Below are 20086 nucleotides of genomic sequence, written 5' to 3'. Positions count from 1 at the left end.
GGGGTTCCACAGGGATCAGTTTTGGGGCTGTTGCTGTTTTTAATTTCCATTAATGATTTGGATAAGCACATAACAAATAAACTTGTAAAGTTTGCCAATGACACCAAATTAGGGGGATGGGCTGATAATATTCAGGCAGCAGAATCAATACAGTTTGATCTAGACAAAATCCAGATGGGGCAGATGAAATTTTAATGTAAGTAAATGTAAAATATTACATATAGGAAGTAGAAATATTAGTTATAAGTATACAATGGGGAGCCTTGAGTTAGACAGTGCACTGTATGAGAAAGATTTAGGTGTCCTGGTAGACTGATCTGGACAATACGCAGAAGTGATTAGGAAGGTTAATAGAATGTTGGGCTATATAATGTGTTCAGTGGAGATCAAGTCTAGAGACGTTCTCCTAAAGCTGTATAATGCACTTGTGAAGCAACACCTTGAATACTGTGTGCAGTTTTGGTCTCCATATTGTGTGAGGGATGTGAAGGCACTGAGAGGCGACTAGACTGATTCCAGGTCTGTAGGGTATGAGCTATGAAGAAAGATTCAAAGAATTAAATCTCAGCCAAAGTAGATGTAGAAATGAGAGGAAACATGATGGAAGTATTCATAATCATTAAGGATATAAGTAAGGTAGATGCCAGCTGCTACTTCAAAACTAATCCATTAACAAGGACTTGGGGCCATAGGTGGGAACTGATTAAAGGGAGAATTCAGACTAACATCAGGAAGCATTTCTTTACACAGCAAGTTGTGGACACATGAAGCAAACTACCTAGTTGTGTTGTTGAGAGTAGTACCTCAAAGACTTACAAATCTAAACTCGATTGTTCTCTCAACACACCATGTGAACAAGAAGTTGGCAAGCTATGTTGGGCTGAATGGCCTGTTCCTGTCAAAAACTTTCTAATGTTCTAACGTTTGAACACCTTAGCTATAAATTGCCAAGCCCCAATAACTGACAGCAATTCTATGCCCTGGTCTATATATACACAATAGTTTTAAATATTGCTGATGTCATGAGAAATCATGAACTTTTTGGATAGGCAAGAACTGTATGGCGCATTCTTCTCAATTCAGTATTAAGATCATAAAGTACAAGTAATCGGGTGGGTTTATATAATTGCTAAGATTGCTTTATATTTTTTTTCAAATTGGAATGGTCACTGAAGATCAAGTGCAATGTCTGAAGTGTAAAGACAGCATGTGATGAGTTATAAGAAAGGATGAAGATGGGCAGAAAGATCTTCTGCTGATCCTATGTGCTGGAAGGCAGCTTTCAGATGATCAGAGGCCCACTAGTGCATAGAACCGGTAAACAGGTGGCCTCGTATCAAACAGTGCTGTCACATGTAGAATGTTTGTGAATATACTTGATGTTGAAATATGACACAGGTAGGGCAGACAAACATTCTCACAGACATATTTTGATGAACAACACACACAAAATGCTTGAGGAACTCAGCAGGTCAGGCAGCATCTATGGAAATGAATTGACAGTCGACGTTTCGGGCCAAGACCTTTCTTCAGGACTGAGAAGGAAGGGGGAAGATGCCAGGATAAGAAAGTGGGGGGGGGAGGAGGAGGCTAGCTGGAAGCTGATAGGTGAAGCGAGGTGGGTAGGAAAGGTCAAGGGCTAGAGAAGAAGGAATCTGATGGGAAAGAAGGGTGGGCGACAAGAGGAGGGGACCCAGAGGGAAGTAATAGGCAGGTGAGAAGTGGCAAATTTCCATGAAATTTCTGATCAAAGAAAATAAATTAAAAGTAATATATTGTATAGAAAACACTGATTTATGCTAGGTACTCTTGGGAAGTTGGAGGATGACAGATCTTGTATTATGCAAACACAAGGAATTCTGCAGATGCTGGAAATTCAAGCAAGACACAGATCTGCCTGGCCTGCTGTGTTCACCAGCAACTTTGATGCGTGGATCTTGTATTATGCCCTGACTTCCATTTGGGATAATCAATGGCCAAGAACAGGCTTTATTGTTGAGGAACTAAATGAATTACTTCCCAATGCAGAAGAGGTTCATTGTCCATCAGTGTGTTCTATTGATCACAGTTCACAAAGATCAATTTTAAACCGTGTACCTTTCACCAGCAGAGGAAGGTATGTATCAACTCACTCTTATGACTTCCAGTTCTTTGTTTCTTTGCATTAGCTGCTTTTCCAGTTCCACAATTTTTTCCATCGCTTCATTTTCAGTATCTTGCAACTTTTCTGACAACTGAGATATTCAACATGTTAGTCATCAATTTGTGCCCTTTATCAAGATCAAAATTAATTCTTCCTCTGCAAAGTTCAGCTACCCCAGTCAATAATTAGACTAATGATACAAAACAGGGAAATACCAGAGACATGCTTGAACTGCTGGCTGCAGTGATCTCAATCTGGGTACTCGTCGGGATTCACTACAATAAATAATCAGGGAAAAACTGCCTGAATTCCTGTTGCAAATTGTTATCCAGTGACCACCTCACAACTCCGGAAGAGACTCATGGGGAAAGTGGGTAGAGGAAAAATGTGGCTGAACTGCTCCTTGGCAGCGCACACACACCCGCCTTCACGATGCACGGGAATACAGCCGGGCACAAAACAGAACCCAGAACTCACCGCCATGCCCCAATGTAACATCAATACTTCATGGAGGCAGAAGTAACATTGCTAAATACAAAGCCTAACTGCAGAAGGATGAATGTAGTTTTATAATAATCACAACATTCACAGCCGATTATTTTAAAAATTCCATTACCTCTATCAGAATATCGAACAGTACCAACAAGCAAACAGCAAGTAACCCATTTATTAGTTTTAAGCCACTTCACTGAGAGTTCTGGCATACCATGAACATAAATATTTCAGAGTGCCATCAAAAACGACCTGTCTCTAAAGTTTTGTCCATTAAACATTATGACTCACCCTGAAAGCATTGTAAGGCTAAAGAGCTTTATGAAATGTACTACATTTTCCAGTCACACCATCCACTAGCCAATTGCTTAGAAGGCCCTCAATCAAACCCACTTTCTTATGTTTTTAAACCCAAAATAGTTGTTTTACCGAATGACACTGAAATTATTTCCCAGCATTTAAGTTACAATCAATCACCAAGGGCAGAATAGTGCAACTGCCAGGCGGGAACTGCATCCCTCATTGAAAATTTAAAGCAGTATTTACGTGAGAAATATTTTCTTCCAGTTCTTCAACCCTCTCCAAGGCAGCATTCTTGGTCTCAGCATCTTCCAGTAATGCACCCACATCAAACACATTGTCCAGGTAAGCCTGAATCTGCACCTGAAGTTTGTCACTCTCTGTATTTTTCAGCTTCTGAAAATCAAGAAGAAAATTCACCACCAGCATTAACAAACCACCTTAAAGTACAGCTTCATGAGTCCATATTAACAACCACTGCACTGATATGTGTTTAACATTTTGAAGGATTGCACAGCAAGGGAAGACTTACTGCTTTAAGTATCTTCTCAGCGTGAGTCACTCCTAACTAAAGTGCAGCAATAAGCTAGTTTTAGAGCAAACCTTCTCTCTAGGAGCAGTCATACAAACAGGTCCTTTGAACCAACCTTTTTGTCTAGCTACAGCAGGGTTCCCAACCTGGAGTCCACAGACCCTCGGGCTCCAGGGCATAAAAAAGATTGGAACCCCTGACCTCCAGTCATCCCATTTGCCCACATTCAGACCATATTCTTTTCTGCTTTGCTTATTTATGTTCTTGTCTAAACATCTCTTACAAACTGCAATTTTAATTGAATCTAACAGTATGTTCCAAATATCAAACACGTTGTAAAAAACAATGCCCTACCCCAGATCTCCTTTAAACTTCTTTGCTCACACTTCAAACCACACCCACATGTGTTGATACTTCTACCAAAGGAAAAAGATGCTGACTACCCTCTCCATATCACCGAATGCCTTCCCTTCAGGGAAAACAAACCCGATCCATCCAACCTCTGTCCATAGCTGAAGTTCTCCTGATGCAAGCAATCTCCTGGTGAATCTCTGCTTCACTGGTCAGTGTGGAAATGGGGAGTGGAGTTGAAACTGCAGGCAACAGGGAGTTCAGGATGGCCACTGTGGACAGAGCAGTGGCCTTCCACAAAGTAGTCGCCTAGTAGGCACCTGGTCTCACCAGTGTAAAGGAGGCCACGTAGACACAGTTAGAGGAGATGCATGTGAAGCTATGCTAAACTTGCACAGCATCTTTATTCTACCACATGAAGTACTTGTTGATATGTTTCCTCATGTTAAAAATGGAAGATATTTGTTGATTCATGTACAAGGACACCTGTACATCTAACCTAATCATTACGGGGTCACTCTTACCCTCGGCCATTAGGCTCTACAATGAGTTAACCAATAGCCAGGGAAGTGATGACCCCCCCTCCTGTTAGACTGTTTGAGGTAACTTATTTTTTATTCTTTCTTACTTCTCTTCTAATATTTGTACATTTATCTGTGCACTTGTAATGCTACCATGACACTGTAATTTCCTTTGGGTTCAATAAGGTATCTATCTAACTTTACATCTCTCACTATTTAATAACTGCTCTGCCTTTCTTTAACTGAAAAGAATGACCTGCATTTTCCTACATAGTATTTTGGCCTCACCCATTCACAGCCTCTTTGCAACTTCCTTACACACCACACCGCCTCCCGGCTGTTATATCATATTTCGCATCTATTAATATTCCTCCTATTCCAACCTAGAAAGATGGTTAGTGTTAAAGACAACATGGTTAAAGACATGGATTAGCATCTTCAGTCAACTGGAAATAGACACCTTGCAGCAGAATACTCACATCCAGGTATTCATCCAGTCCTAGCTTAGTGAACTCATGTTGGAGATGTACTCGAAAATTCATATCTTCTACAGAATGGACCACAATGTTAATAAACTGCATACAGGCCACCTGGAAACAAGTATAGTAGATAAGGAGATATTCCAGTCATAGAAATAATCATGTTCAATTTTCCACTGATACAACAATAAAAGCTGCAAGCACCAAACAATTATACCAAATGTTACAAGCTGCACTGAAGGCTATCAGGTTTATTTAATATTAAAATGGTTTAATATATTCTTTTGTTAGATGTAGATCCACATAATACAAATTCCATTGTAATACATATAATAATTTCCAACAATTGATTCATAACTTTTATACTTGTATAATATTTAATGGGGAATAAATTTCAAAATGGCAAACCAAATGCATAATGACATACACAAATGCTGGAGGAACTCAGGTCTGGCTGCATCTATGGAAATAAATAAGCTGTCAACGTTTCGAGCCAAGACCCTTCACTAAAATTGGATACTGATGCTCTGGATTTCCTGCATCTGCAGAATCTCTTGTGTACATGATACTGTGAAATATTTCATCAATGCAATATTTTATTAATGATTTAGTTCATACCCCATTCTTCTGGCCAATGCCAAATGTCAGTCAGCTATCTGTCCTCCGTAAGTGCCTAAATTTTAAATTAAACTTCAATAGTTTGATAAATCCTTAACTGGAAGCATGGTACTTCTAGATATTTATTGAAGCTGAACATCAGAGTCATAGTGTAGCTCTGCAAGGAGTAAGACTGAGAACAAACAAGGAGCTATCCCAACTTCCAAGTATTTTGATTGATTTAAAAGTAATAGCCAATAAATCAAGTCTGTATGAACAATAGGTGATGGATAACCTTTCATTTGAATGCAAGACCATTCCTACCTACCAATGAAAGATTCCATGGAAACAAGCAACATTTTATGCATATTATCTTCCTAAGAGAGACAAATGAAGAATTGCTATTTTATAAAAGGAGATGCTTGCTGTACTTTGCTAATCATTGATGTTAACAGAAAGACCAGGCGTGGTGCAAGACAAATGGCTTATTCACTACTCTCCACTTCCAGACACCAGCTAAATCCAATTTCACCAGACAGTAGACTCCGTAAAATTAATTAACTCATTTAATACTAAACAGATTAAGATTTATATTTCCATATTCTACATGTAAGACAAGTTTTATCTGTATGTGTGTGTATATACACATCTCAAATTAATTATTCCAATGTAGCCCCGACAAGTATCACTGCGACTATACAATCCAGTATTAATCAGGTGCTAGATTTTGATTCTGAGATAAGTCTATGAATTAATTCTGCCCTTTCAAAATGCAATCAAGATATATCACTAAACTGATTTTTAGAAATTGAAATGCTATTCCAATAGCTACATTTCCGAAATACCCTTTTTACTATGTTGATATCAATAACAGACACCACTAAAACATTGCAATCACAAGATCTTACATCTGCGAAGTTATCAACGTGCTATGCATGTGCTCTAAAAATATCCACCGTGGATATTACTGACTGCATCCCGGCCTTGTATGGAAACACCAATGCTTTAAATAGAAAATCCTACAAAAGGTAGTGAATTTGGGCCAGTACAACATGGAATTCGGCCCAGTAAAGCCCTCCCAACCGTTGAGCACATATGCATTAAAAACTCAAAGAGGAAAGCAGCTTCCATGATCAGATATCCCTACTGCCCAGGTCATGCTGTCTTCTCATTGCTGCCATCACTTAGAAAGCACAAGAGCCTTAGGACTCTCACCACCAGGTTCAAGAACAATTTCTACCCCTCAACCATCAGGCTCTTGAATTAAAGGGGGATAACTCTATTTCCTGAGGAGACTGAGGTCCTTTAACATCTGCTGGACAATGCTGAGGATGTTCTACGAGTCTGTGGTGGCCAGTGCGATCATGTTTGCTGTTGCGTGCTGGGGCAGCAGGCTGGGGGTAGCAGATATCAACAGAATCGACAAACTCATTCGTAAGGCCAGTGATGTTGTGGGGATGGAACTGGGCTCTCTGACGGTGGTGTCTGAAAAGAGGATGCTGTCTAAGTTGCATGATAGAAACATAGAAACATAGAAAATAGGTGCAGGAGTAGGCCATTCGGCCCTTCGAGCCTGCACCGCCATTTATTATGATCATGGCTGATCATCCAACTCAGAACCCCGCCCCAGCCTTCCCTCCATACCCCCTGACCCCCGTAGCCACAAGGGCCATATCTAACTCCCTCTTAAATATAGCCAATGAACTGGCCTCAACTGTTTCCTGTGGCAGAGAATTCCACAGATTCACCACTCTCTGTGTGAAGAAGTTTTTCCTAATCTCGGTCCTAAAAGGCTTCCCCTCTATCCTCAAACTGTGGCCCCTCGTTCTGGACTTCCCCAACATCGGGAACAATCTTCCTGCATCTAGCCTGTCCAATTCCTTTAGGATCTTATACGTTTCAATCAGATCCCCCCTCAATCTTCTAAATTCCAACGAGTACAAGCCCAGTTCATCCAGTCTTTCTTCATATGAAAGTCCTGCCATCCCAGGAATCAATCTGGTGAACCTTCTTTGTACTCCCTCTATGGCAAGGATGTCTTTCCTCAGATTAGGGGACCAAAACTGCACACAATACTCCAGGTGTGGTCTCACCAAGGCCTTGTACAACTGCAGTAGTACCTCCCTGCTCCTGTACTCGAATCCTCTCGCTATAAATGCCAGCATACCGTTCGCTTTTTACACCGCCTGCTGTACCTGCATGCCCACTTTGAATGACTGGTGTACAATGACACCCAGGTCTCGTTGCACCTTCCCTTTTCCTAATCGGCCACCATTCAGATAATAATCTGTTTTCCTATTTTTGCCACCAAAGTGGATAACTTCACATTTATCCACATTAAATTGCATCTGCCATGAATTTGCCCACTCACCCAACCTATCCAAGTCACCCTGCATCCTCTTATCATCCTCCTCACTGCTAACACTGCCACCCAGCTTCGTGTCATCCGCAAACTTGGAGATGCTGCATTTAATTCCCTCATCCAAGTCATTAATATATATTGTAAACAACTGGGGTCCCAGCACTGGGCCTTGCAGTACCCCACTAGTCACTGCCTGCCATTCTGAAAAGGTCCCATTTATTCCCACTCTTTGCTTCCTGTCTGCTAACCAATTCTCCACCCACACCAATACCTTACCCCCAATACCGTGTGCTTTAAGTTTGCACACTAATCTCCTGTGTGGGACCTTGTCAAAAGCCTTTTGAAAATCCAAATATACCACATCCACTGGTTCTCCCCTATCCACTCTACTAGTTACATCCTCAAAAAATTCTATGAGATTCGTCAGACATGATTTTCCTTTCACAAATCCATGCTGACTTTGTCCGATCATTTCACCGCTTTCCAAATGTGCTGTTATCACATCCTTGATAATTGACTCCAGCAGTTTCCCCACCACCGACGTTAGGCTAACCGGTCTATAATTCCCCGGTTTCCCTCTCCCTCCTTTTTTAAAAAGTGGAGTTACATTAGCCACCCTCCAATCCTCAGGAACTAGTCCAGAATCTAATGAGTTTTGAAAAATTATCACTAATGCATCCACTATTTCTTGGGCTACTTCCTTAAGCACTCTAGGATGCAGACCATCTGGCCCTGGGGATTTATCTGCCTTCAATCCCTTCAATTTACCTAACACCACTTCCCTACTAACATGTATTTCGCTCAGTTCCTCCATCCCACTGGACCCTACTATTTCTGGAAGATTATTTATGTCCTCCTTAGTGAAGACAGAACCAAAGTAATTATTCAATTGGTCTGCCATGTCCTTGCTCCCCATAATCAATTCACCTGTTTCTGTCTGCAGGGGACCTACATTTGTCTTTACCAGTCTTTTCCTTTTTACATATCTATAAAAGCTTTTACAGTCCGTTTTTATGTTCCCCGCCAGTTTTCTCTCATAATCTTTTTTCCCCTTCCTAATTAAGCCCTTTGTCCTCCTCTGCTGAACTCTGAATTTCTCCCAGTCCTCAGGTGAGCCACTTTCTCTGGCTAATTTGTATGCTTCTTCTTTGGAATTGATACTATCCCTAATTTCTCTTGTCAGCCACAGGTGCACTACCTTCCTTGATTTATTCTTTTGCCAAACTGGGATGAACAATTGTTGTAGTTCATCCATGCAACCTTTAAATGCTTGCCATTGCATATCCACCGTCAATCCTTTAAGTGTCATTTGCCAGTCTATCTTAGCTAATTCACGTCTCATACCTTCAAAGTTACCCCTCTTTAAGTTCAGAACCTTTGTTTCTGAATTAACTATGTCACTCTCCATCTTAATGAAGAATTCCACCATATTATGGTCACTCTTACCCAAGGGGCCTCTCACGACAAGATCACTAATTAACCCTTCCTCATTGCTCAAAACCCAGTCTAGAATAGCCTGCTCTCTAGTTGGTTCCTCGACATGTTGGTTCAAAAAACCATCCCGCATACATTCCAAGAAATCCTCTTCCTCAGCACCTTTACCAATTTGGTTCACCCAGTCTACATGCAGATTGAGTCACCCATTATAACTGCTGTTCCTTTATTGCACACATTTCTAATTTCCTGTTTAATACCATCTCCGACCTCACTACTACTGTTAGGTGGCCTGTACACAACTCCCACCAGCGTCTTCTGCCCCTTAGTGTTACGCAGCTCCACCCATATCGATTCCACATCTTCCTGGCTTATGTCCTTCCTTTCTATTGCGTTAATCTCTTCTTTAACCAGCAACGCCACCCCACCTCCCCTTCCTTCATGTCTATCCCTCCTGAATATTGAATATCCCTGAACGTTGAGCTCCCATCCCTGGTCACCCTGGAGCCATGTTTCTGTGATCCCAACTATATCATAATCATTAATAACAATCTGCACTTTCAATTCATCCACCTTATTACGAATGCTCCTTGCATTGACACACAAAGCCTTCAGGCGCTCTTTTACAACTCTCTTAGCCCTTATACAATTATGCTGAAAAGTGGCCCTTTTTAATGCTTGCCCTGGATTTGTCAGCCTGCCACTTTTACTTTTCTCCTTAGTACTTTTTGCTTCTACCCTCACTTTACACCCCTCTGTCTCTCTGCACTGGTTCCCATCCCCCTGTTGTGAACTAACCTCCTCACGCCTAGCCTCTTTAATTTGATCTTGGACAATGTCTCCCATCCACTACATACTGGACTGGTTGGGCACAGGAGCACATTCAGCCAGAGACTCATTCCACCGAGATGCAACACAGAGCGTCATAGGAAGTCATTCCTGCCTGTGGCCATCAAACTTTACAACTCCTCCCTTGGAGGGTCAGACACCCTGAGCCAATAGGCTGGTCCTGGACTTACTTCCTGGTACAATTTACATATTACTATTTAACTATTTATGATTTTATTACTATTTAATTATTTATGGTGCAACTATAATGAAAACCAATTTCCCCCGGGATCAATAAAGTATGACTATGACTAACTACACTCTCTTGCCCCATCATTGAAACGTTCCCACAACCAATGATCTCACTTTAAGGATTCTTTATCTCATGTTCTCGTTATGTATTGCTATTTATTTATATTTGCACTTGCAGAGTTTGTTGTCTTCTGCACTCTGGTTGATCTTTCATTGATCCTGTTATAGTTACTGTTCTATAGATGGGTTGAGTATGCCCACAGGAAAATGAATCTCAGGGTTGTATATGGTGACATATATGTACTTTGATAACAAACTTACTTTACTTTGAAAGCTAAAGGATTTATACCTTATATGGATACCTTGGGAATAAGAAGACCTTAGAAATTGTACGCTATGAGGAATAGGCAACATATTTAGATTAAAATATATTTTTAGAATAAATGTTTTCAACAATATAAACCCTGGATATATATTGCAAAAACTAGTAAACAAGTTAACAGATTTTTATGAAGGCTGTGGTGGAAGGTCCACTTGCACAAAAATGTATTTGTCTGTTTCCATTTGAAAACACTATCTGTATTCTTAGATTGTTCACATTTTGTCAAACTTTACTTGGAAAATTAAATTGTACAGCTCAACATAGTACATAATCAATGGAATAAGCACAAATGCAAATTCAAGTTGACTTTTTAAAAAAAGTATTATAAAACTTAAAAGGCTAAATATAATTTGAATTCAAGAGAAGTATTTCCTTGAAACTGAAGTTACCAAAAGGATGGGGGAGAGGAGGGAAAGCAAATGGTACACCAGATGATATCAGTGACTGTACTCAGTAACTGATGTTTAAATAGCCAAGCATTATGACTAGAGACCCGTGGTTTAGTGTTCATCTTGACTATCATATCTAGTTCTAGCCAAAGACACAGAAGATAACTGAGCCCAGGAGGACATATCCTGTCTGATCTCTTCAGCAGCAGGAATGAATTATGAGGGAAAATTTGGAAATCTCAGCCTTCAAAGAAAGTGACAGTGGTTATTGATTCAATAAGCAGGGTACAAGTAAGAGATTAATTACAGCTGAATTCCTCCAGTGTATGAGACACAACATTTTTCAGAGGTTTGATCAGTTAATTATGGAAGCCCCAAAACTTACTGAACACAAGAGGGCGCTCTACACAATGGGAGAAATGTTAATACGGGGCTTGTTTTCAGAGAATAAGCTATTGTGTTTCAAGATTTGAAATGCCATTTACAATGAATCTCTGTCATTTCGATGTGACATCAATCCAGGCACGTGTCAGATCGAAGAAAGAATTAATTTATTCCACCTTTATGTTATAGTATGCTGCAGGACATTTTTGATCTTTAATTTTCACTGTTAAATTTTTACATTTAGAATATCTAGTTCACTAGCAACTATAGAAATAATCATACACCCAAGTCATTCTAAACAAATGCTCAGCTCATCTGAAAAGAAAGAGATGAGGTACTTGAGGATTAAGTCTGATATCTGATACCTCACAAACAATGACCAACACCAATTAGTGTCTCAGCATCCAATTTCACACAAAATACACCTGCCAGGGTGAGACCCAGTTGCAGAAACAGTAAAGGGTGCACAATTCATTGGTTAGCAAGACACTCACCATGAAATCAATGTTGTTATCCTCATTTCGGAAATGTTCCATTAACTTTTCAAATCGATACTTTTCACCACAGACCTAAAGTAAGAAAGATATTTATAAGAAAAAGCAGTTACCAACTTGGAAGCCTCAAAACTTACTAAACACAAGAGGGAGCTCTACACAATGGGGAAATGCAGCACTTTGGGCTGTGGGTTTTGAGTTTCATTGAATATCAGTAAATCAGTTCAAAACTGAGTTGTGTCTCTTAGATTAATAAATCCAGTAAAACAGTACATGATCCAGGTTAATGGCCACTAGAACTGTGCAATTTATCAGTTTGTTTTAAGCCCAAAAAGTAACATCATATATACACTCAGCATATACGTTTCTGGTTCTGGCAACAGAAAGTACACATCCCAGCCTCTAAGAGTAAATTACAAAATGTGTGATTTGCTCAGGAAGGAGATGGAAGAGCTGCGAATGAAAGAGAATGAAACGCTCCCAGCTTTGTGTTGCCAAGGTAACATAATGGGGCTGAATTCAAACTTTCCAAAGATCCATATTGTCTCCAAGGCTGTTGCTAGAGCCCTCATTGTCGGAGTTAGAGTGAGAATATTAGTTTAACAAAAGAAAGGCAAGTTCCTGGACTTGGGCAAACATTAACACAAATTATCCAGCCCCAAAGACAAAAAGGGGTAGAAGTCTCCAAAGACATTATTAAAAATTGTCCCAAAGCATAAATACAACAAAAACATCTGAACTTCAAAGACAATGATGTTACATACATCATTCCCAATAGAGTAAGAGGGTATTTCAGAATCAGAATCAGATTTAATATCACTGGCCATGTCATGGAATTTGTTTACTTTACGGAGGCATACAATGAAATACGTGATAAATAAATAGAGAAAAAACTGAGTTACATTTAATATAAATATGTCTATTAATAGTTCAGTTAAAATAAGTTGTACAAAACAACAGAAATAAAAAGAAAGTAGTGAGGTAGTGTTCAATGTCCATTTAGGAATCGGATGGCAGAGAGGAAGAAGCTGTTCCTGAATCGCCAAGTGTGTGCCTTCAGGCTTCTGTACCTCCTCCCTGATGGTAACAGTGAGAAGAGGGCATGTCCTGGGTGATGGGGGTCCTTAATGATGGACGCCGTCTTCCTAAGGCACCGTTCCTTGAAGATGTCTTGGATACTATGGAGGCTGGTACCCATGATAGAGCTGACTAATTTTACAAGTTTTTGCAACTTGTTTCGATCTTGTGCAGTTATTTCCCCCCCCCCCCCATACCAGATGATTTGTAGAGGTTTGAGTGTTTTAGTTGACAAACCAAATCTCCTCAAACTCCCAATGAAACATAGCCGTTGTCTTCTTTACAGCTGCATCAATATGTTGCATTCAGTTACACCAGGACACATCAATAATATTTTAATAAATAATATTTTAATAAATTGTAAAAAAAATCTTTTCTGCAATTGTTTCATTGCTCCAAACATTGAATAGAACAGATTTAAAGCATGCCAAAATTTATTTTGTACCGGAAATTGTTTTTGTGGTTAAGGCTGAAAGATGTGTATTTGTTACAATGGAGATAAATGCAGCAATAAGTTTCAATCAGTGGTTTTATAACCACTGATATCTTCTCTTCCTCTCAGACTCTTCTTGAGGCAGCCTCAGTATCTGTTTAAGATTCAGCAGGCTACACAAATGTGGGAATGAACCCTACCAAATCTAAAGCCTTACACACTTTCAACATAACTCACTGGACAATCAATGGGAGCAAGATAGCTGGTCCATCTTCCTTTCAACCCAAATGTTTCTGAGAGCATTGGCATCAGGAGATCATTAACTCAGTCCCTATAATGCTTGAACCTGTAATCTTTTATCTACATAGCTCAACTACACACACCTTTTGTCAACTGAGTCATCACTAAGTTTCTTTTAATATCTGTTAATTGTATTTTTTGAAAACTTGAGAACGCAATTCAAAAAACTGTATTAATTCAAAACACAGAACACCAATTTGCATGTGAACAACAAATGTCCTATTCAAGGGGTTCTTTTCATGGAGTTCTATTCAAAAGATTCAAAGGAACATCTAAGCAAGCCTGGTGCATTTTGGAAACAAGTCCTGTGGACTGATGAAGTTAAAATAGAACTTTTTGGCTGCAATGAGCAAAGGTATGTTTGGAGAAAAAAGGGTGCAGAATTTCATGAAAAGAACACCTCTCTAACTGTTAAGCATGGGGGTGGATCGATCATGCTTTGGGCTTGTGTTGCAGCCAGTGGCACGGAGAACATTTACTGGTAGAGGGAAGAATGAATTCAATTAAATACCAGCAAATTCTGGAAGCAAACATCACACCGTCTGTAAAGAAGCTGAAGATGAAAAGGGGATGGCTTCTACAACAGGATAATGATCCTAAACACACCTCAAAATCCATAATGGGCTACCTCAAGAGGTGCAAGCTGAAGGTTTTGCCAAGGTCCTCACTGTCCCCGACCTAAACATCATCGAGAATCTGTGGATAGACCTCAAAAGAGCAGTGCATGCAAGACGGCCCAAGAATCTCACAGAACTAGACGCCTTTTGCAAGGAAGAATGGGCGAAAATCCCCCAAACAAGAATTAAAAGACTCTTAGCTGGCTACAAAAAGCGTTTACAAGCTATGATACCTGCCAAAGGGGGTGTTACTAAGTACTGCCATGCAGGGTGTCCAAACCTTTGCTTCGGGCCCTTTTCCTTTTTTGTTACTTTGAAACTATAAGTTTTCTTGCTTAACATATTAAAGAAATGTGTCATCTTTAACTTTATGCCTTTTGGAAATCAGTTCATCTTTTATTCACTTAGCTATTCACAGTAACAGAAATTTTGACCAGGGGTGCCCAAACTTTTGCAGGCCACTGTACATTTGCAGTAATACACAATGTCAGCAGTCAAATAGATACACCGTACTGCTTCCAAATGATTAGAATTATTGATGTATGTACCCAGCTTATTATTTCAATCCATGGGGAGAAATGGAAGATCTTTTCTGGAGTGTCAAAGTCATACGATTGCTCTTAACACCATTGGGCTGAGAGAAAAACTGGCCGTGCATTTTGATCCCATTTACTATTCAGTAACTGCTGTAGAACATGTGTATGCAAACAGAACAGAAACAGGCCATTTGGCCCAAGTCTGTGCTGAAAGTCTTCTCACATAAACTGACAAGCTAATGTCACCTATTGCATGATCTCATACACTCTAATGTAGCACTTCTTAAAGATCTAATTGGCAAAACAACTGGATGGCAGAAGCAGATGAGGCACAACTAACAATGTAAAGACTGGTGGTTCAAGTGTGTTTATCACTTAATCCTGTTCATTCAACTGCAAGGATGATGCTGATTTAGAACTCTGGCATACATCACATCTCAGAATAAGACACCATAGCACAAAAGGCCATGAATGTCAAGTGTGCTTTCCCAAAGCCTATTTACTCTTCACTCCATCTGGTTTTCTGCAAACAAGGCATCTCCTGTTTGAACAATGCACACAAAATGCTGGAGGAATCCAGCGGGCCAGGCAGCAGCTATGGAAATGAATAACAGTTGAGGTTTTGGGCCAAGGGTTGCAGCCCGAAACGTCGACTGTTTGCACTTATCCATAGATGCTGCCAGGCCTGCTGAATTCCTCCAGCATTTTGCGTGTGTTGCTTTGGATTTCCAGCATCTGCACATTTTCTCATGTTTGTGCTTCTCCAGTTAGATATCATTTGATTCAAAACCCAATTCATATCCTGTTGACAGGAATTGGAACACCTGGCAATGAGAGCAAGGCACTCACAGTCTCCTGACACCCTAGTACAACACAGCAGTCCCTTTGCCTTTTTCACACCAGGAACCCAGACGCAAAATCCAGAAATGTCTCAGTAGGAAACTTAATGCTTAACTAAAGTCAGTCACTGGTTTTTTAATAACATTCAACTTCAAGGGGCACAGAACTGTTATCCTACACAAGGAAACTCCAAGACAACTTAGGCGTTTTGGCAACTAACTTTTTTAGCAATTTTCTTTCTGTTCCCTACGATAGTTTTAATTACTCTCTGTTCTACTATTCTTATGCTTCTTTGTCATTTGTTCCACGACACATTCTATTTTTAAACCCTGCTTTTATCACTGTTGGAAAACTGAGACTTCAATTCTGGAAAGAATTGCTCTAATTTAACTGCATCCAGGCAACTAAATACTTCTTCAAAACTGGTCCACTGAAGGTCACACTCTCCAGTTTTGTTGCAGACTATTCGCAAGAATCACAGACGTTCACAATTATTCAAGCCCTTGCTTAACCAGGTTCAGGGACAGTTATTGCTCCTGAACCTCCCATCAGGCTCTTAAACCAGAAGGGATAACTTCACTCAACTTCACTAACCTAACACTGAACTGTTCCCACAACCTATGGACTCACTTTCAAGGACCCGTCAGCTCATGCTCTTGATGTTTATTGCCTATTTATTTATTATTGTTATTATTATTATTTTTCCTTTTGTACTTGCAGAGTGTGTTGCCTTTTGCACATTGGTTGACCATCTCCTGTGCAGGTTTTCAGTGATTCTGTTTTCATTGTATTTTCTACAAAAACATGAAACTCAGGGTCGTATATGGTGACAGACTGTACTTTGATAATAAATTTACTTTGAACTTTGATAAGCTTTAGATTAATCACACTTCTCTACTCTTGAGCCTTGCCAGTTACAACTCATCCAACACTTCATTTTTTTTAAAGTGAGGGTTTCTGCCTTCACTGCCTTTACCTATACCAAGTCCAGGCCTTTTGTTCTAACTTTCTAATCCTTTCAACAAATACATAAATGCTGCAGCCTGACTTCTAACTCTGCACAGGAAATACATTCTTCGCATTCTGTATTTATTTGTGTCTCTGTGTCTCAAGGAAAACAGCACAGATCCTATAGTGATCCAGTTCAGGATCACTATTGCTGTCAGCCAACAGCTCCAGAGCTCCAGAGCAGACCTTATTGACCGATGGAGATAGAGCATGGAGTAGGCCCTTCCCGCCCTTCGAGCTGTGCTGCACAGCAATGCCCCAATTTAATCCCATTTTCAGGGGACAATTTACAATGACAAACTAACCTACCAATTGGTACTTCTTTGGCCAGCGGGAGGAAACCCACGCGGTCACAGAGGGAACGTACCAACTCCTTATAGGAGGTGGTAGGGATTGAACCCACGTCTCCTGTGCTGTAAACATTGTGCTAACCACTACAATACCATTCCCCAGTATCACCACACTACCGCATGTGAAGAAGCCCACATCCTTTTTCAGTGTATCATATCCTCCTTGATGCAGGGTGACCAGAATAGTAATCAGAATCAGGTTTATTATGTGACGTGACATTTGTTAACTTGGTAGCAGCAGTTTACTGCAAAACATAATCTAACAGAGAGAAAAAAAGGAATAATAATAATAATAATAAATAACATTAAAAAATAATAATAAACAAAGTAAATCAATTATGTATATTGAATATATTTTTTAAAACGTGCAAAAACAGAAATACTGTGTATTAAAAAAAAGTGAGGTAGTGTGCAAAGCTTCAATGTCCATTTAGGAATCGGATGGCAGAGGGGAAAAAGCTGTTTGTGAATCGCTGAGTGTGTGCTTTCAGGCTTCTGTACCTCCTACCTGATGGTAACAGTGAGTAAAGGGCATGCCCTGGGTGCTGGAGTTCCTTAATAATGGACGCTGCCTTTCTGAGACACCGCTCCCTAAAGATATCCTGGGTACTTTGTAGGCTAGTACCCAAGATGGAACTGACTAGATTTACAACCTTCTGTAGCAGCTTTTGGTCCTGTGCAGTAGCCCCTCGGTACCAGACAGTGATGCAGCCTGTCAGAATGCTCTCCATGGTACAACTATAGAAGTTTTTGAGTGTATTTGTTGACATGCCAAATCTCTTCAAACACCTAATAAAGTATGCTGTACTAGTGTTGAACACCGGTCTAGCATTACATGCCTTGTGTTCTATCCCTCAGCCAATATCAAGGCGCCAGTATCAAACCAGCTTTCTCAACCACTTTATTAATAAATATTGCTAACTCCAAGAATGCATGAATTATAACCTAGGGCTCCTCTGTTCCTCTACACTTCTTGTTATCTTAATGACATCCAGTGATATTCATAAAACATAGACCATTACAACACAGTACAGGCCCTTCAGCCCACGATGCTGTGCAAGCCTTTAACCTACCCTAATTCAATCTAACTCTTCTCTCCCACATAGCCCTCTATCTTTCTATCATCTATGTGCCTTAGTTACTTAATTGTCCCTGATGTATCTGCTTCTACCACCAAACCTGTCAGCGCGTTCCAAGCACCCACCACTCTGTAAAATAAACTTTCCTCTGATACTTCCCATTACTCTCCTCCAATCACCTTACAATGACGTTCCCTCGTACTGGCCATTTTCGCTCTGGGTAAAAGTCTCTTGCTATCCCTTTGATACATTCCTCTTATCATCTTGTTCCCCTCTTATCAAGTGACCTTTCATCCTCCTTTGCTCCAAAGAGGGGCCAAAATTTTGAGGCCATAAATTCGTTGCAACTCTCACAGGGGGCAGTGAACCTCTGGAACCCTCTGGCCTAGTGTTGTATAGGGTCGCTCCATGGAGGTATTTAAAGCAGGAGTGCCAGCATTTTTGAATGATCAGGGAAGTGAGAGCTATGTGAAAGTGGCAAAGAAATGAAGTTGAGACCTGGGGCACATCAGCCATCATATTTAACAGCAACATAGGTTTGAGGGGCTCGGGTGACCCATTTCTACTCCTACCCCAACTCCCATTTTCTGGCATTTCTCTCCTACTAAAAATATCATAAGATGAATGTAAAATTCTGATGGATAAAACTTAAATGGAAGAAAAAAATTGATTGCTCCCACTATATTCCAACAACTGAAACTCCTTTTTATACCAACAGGTTTTTATACCAGCAGGAGGTACAGAAGCCTGAAGACAAACACTCAGCAATTCAAGAACAGCTTCTTCCCCTCTACCATCAATTTTTCAAAGGACATTGAACCCATGAACACTACCTCACCATTTCTTTTTAATTTGTTATTTTTACACCAATTGTTTAATTTAACTATTTAATATATATACATAACGTAATTCAGAATTTTTCTATTATGTACTGCATTGTACTGCTGCCACAAAGACAATAAATTTCACGACATATGCCTGCGATATTAAACCTGATTCTGAGGTAATATCCAAACTGAGGTCCCTCTTCTCTTTTTAATGACTGAAACATGATAAGTACCATATGTTCATTGTGCGCTATGTCGTTTGACATAGGCGATCATGGGCTTTCCATGATTGTTCTTGGCAAACTTTTCTACAGAAGTGGTTTGCCATTGCCTTCTTCTGGGCAGTGACTTTACAAGACGAGTAACCCCAGTCATTATCAATACTCTGGTTGTGTAACCAGGACTTGTGATATACACCATCTGCTCACTGGACTATCCACCACCTGCTCCCATGGCTTCATGTGACCCTGATCGGGGGCTAAGCAGGTGCTACACCTTGGCCAAGGGTGACCTGCAGGCTAGCAGAGGGAAGAAGCACCTTAAACCTCTGTTGGTAGGGACATGTCTCCACCCCAGCATCTTAGTACCATCCAAGTTTGAAAAAAAGTCTTCGGGTTCAGACAATCTGAGAGGTCAACAAGAAGTAAAACAGCTGGAGCTTCCAAGTTTCTGTTGCACATTTCTTACGGTACGACTTCAACCGATCCAATCACAATATCCTCTGGCCAAAGTAGAGAAAGTTCTGCTACATTTATGTCCCTTTTCCCAAGAGGAAACATGGAAAAATTAAGTTAAGGATTTTTGTGTTCTAAAGCAGGGGTAGTTATCATCAAAGGGATCAGGCTGGGCAGAAACCCAAGACATTTTGAAGGCACATCAAGCTCCACTGTAGGATTCAGTGTCCAGTTAGCGTGACTGGATGTCTTGAGAATGTGCTACAAGTGCAGATTATATATTGCAGCAGACTATCATTGAATGCTCATGACGTCTCTGAGCACCTAACTGACAAGTGATCCCCAAAGCATAAAGAGTTGAAAACTACTTACAAGTGTACAAAGCAGAAGAGAAATTGTACCTAG

The 20086-nt window shown here is 40.2% G+C and overlaps 1 protein-coding gene across 7 annotated transcripts in view; it reads right to left on the bottom strand.

Annotated features, from left to right (window-relative positions):
- Positions 1–20086, bottom strand: part of fmnl2a (formin-like 2a) — a 249783-nt gene that overhangs the window by 38823 nt on the left and 190874 nt on the right. For all 7 annotated transcript variants that reach the window (XR_010018460.1, XM_063052256.1, XM_063052258.1 and 4 more), the window contains exons 10-13: positions 11941–12015; positions 4819–4929; positions 3182–3331; positions 2133–2234 (exon numbers count right to left, since the gene is read on the bottom strand). Coding sequence is in view for 6 of the 7 variants with exons in the window: in XM_063052256.1 (XP_062908326.1) it covers positions 2133–2234; positions 3182–3331; positions 4819–4929; positions 11941–12015 (438 nt within the window). In the remaining variant the exon portion in view is untranslated. The remainder of the gene's footprint in view (positions 1–2132; positions 2235–3181; positions 3332–4818; positions 4930–11940; positions 12016–20086) is intronic.

This window comes from Mobula hypostoma, chromosome 6 (assembly GCF_963921235.1).
Source record: "Mobula hypostoma chromosome 6, sMobHyp1.1, whole genome shotgun sequence".
Classification (NCBI taxonomy): Eukaryota; Metazoa; Chordata; class Chondrichthyes; order Myliobatiformes; family Myliobatidae; genus Mobula; species Mobula hypostoma.
Note: the sequence above shows the minus strand (reverse complement) of the source record. Positions and strands in the feature narration are given on the sequence as shown.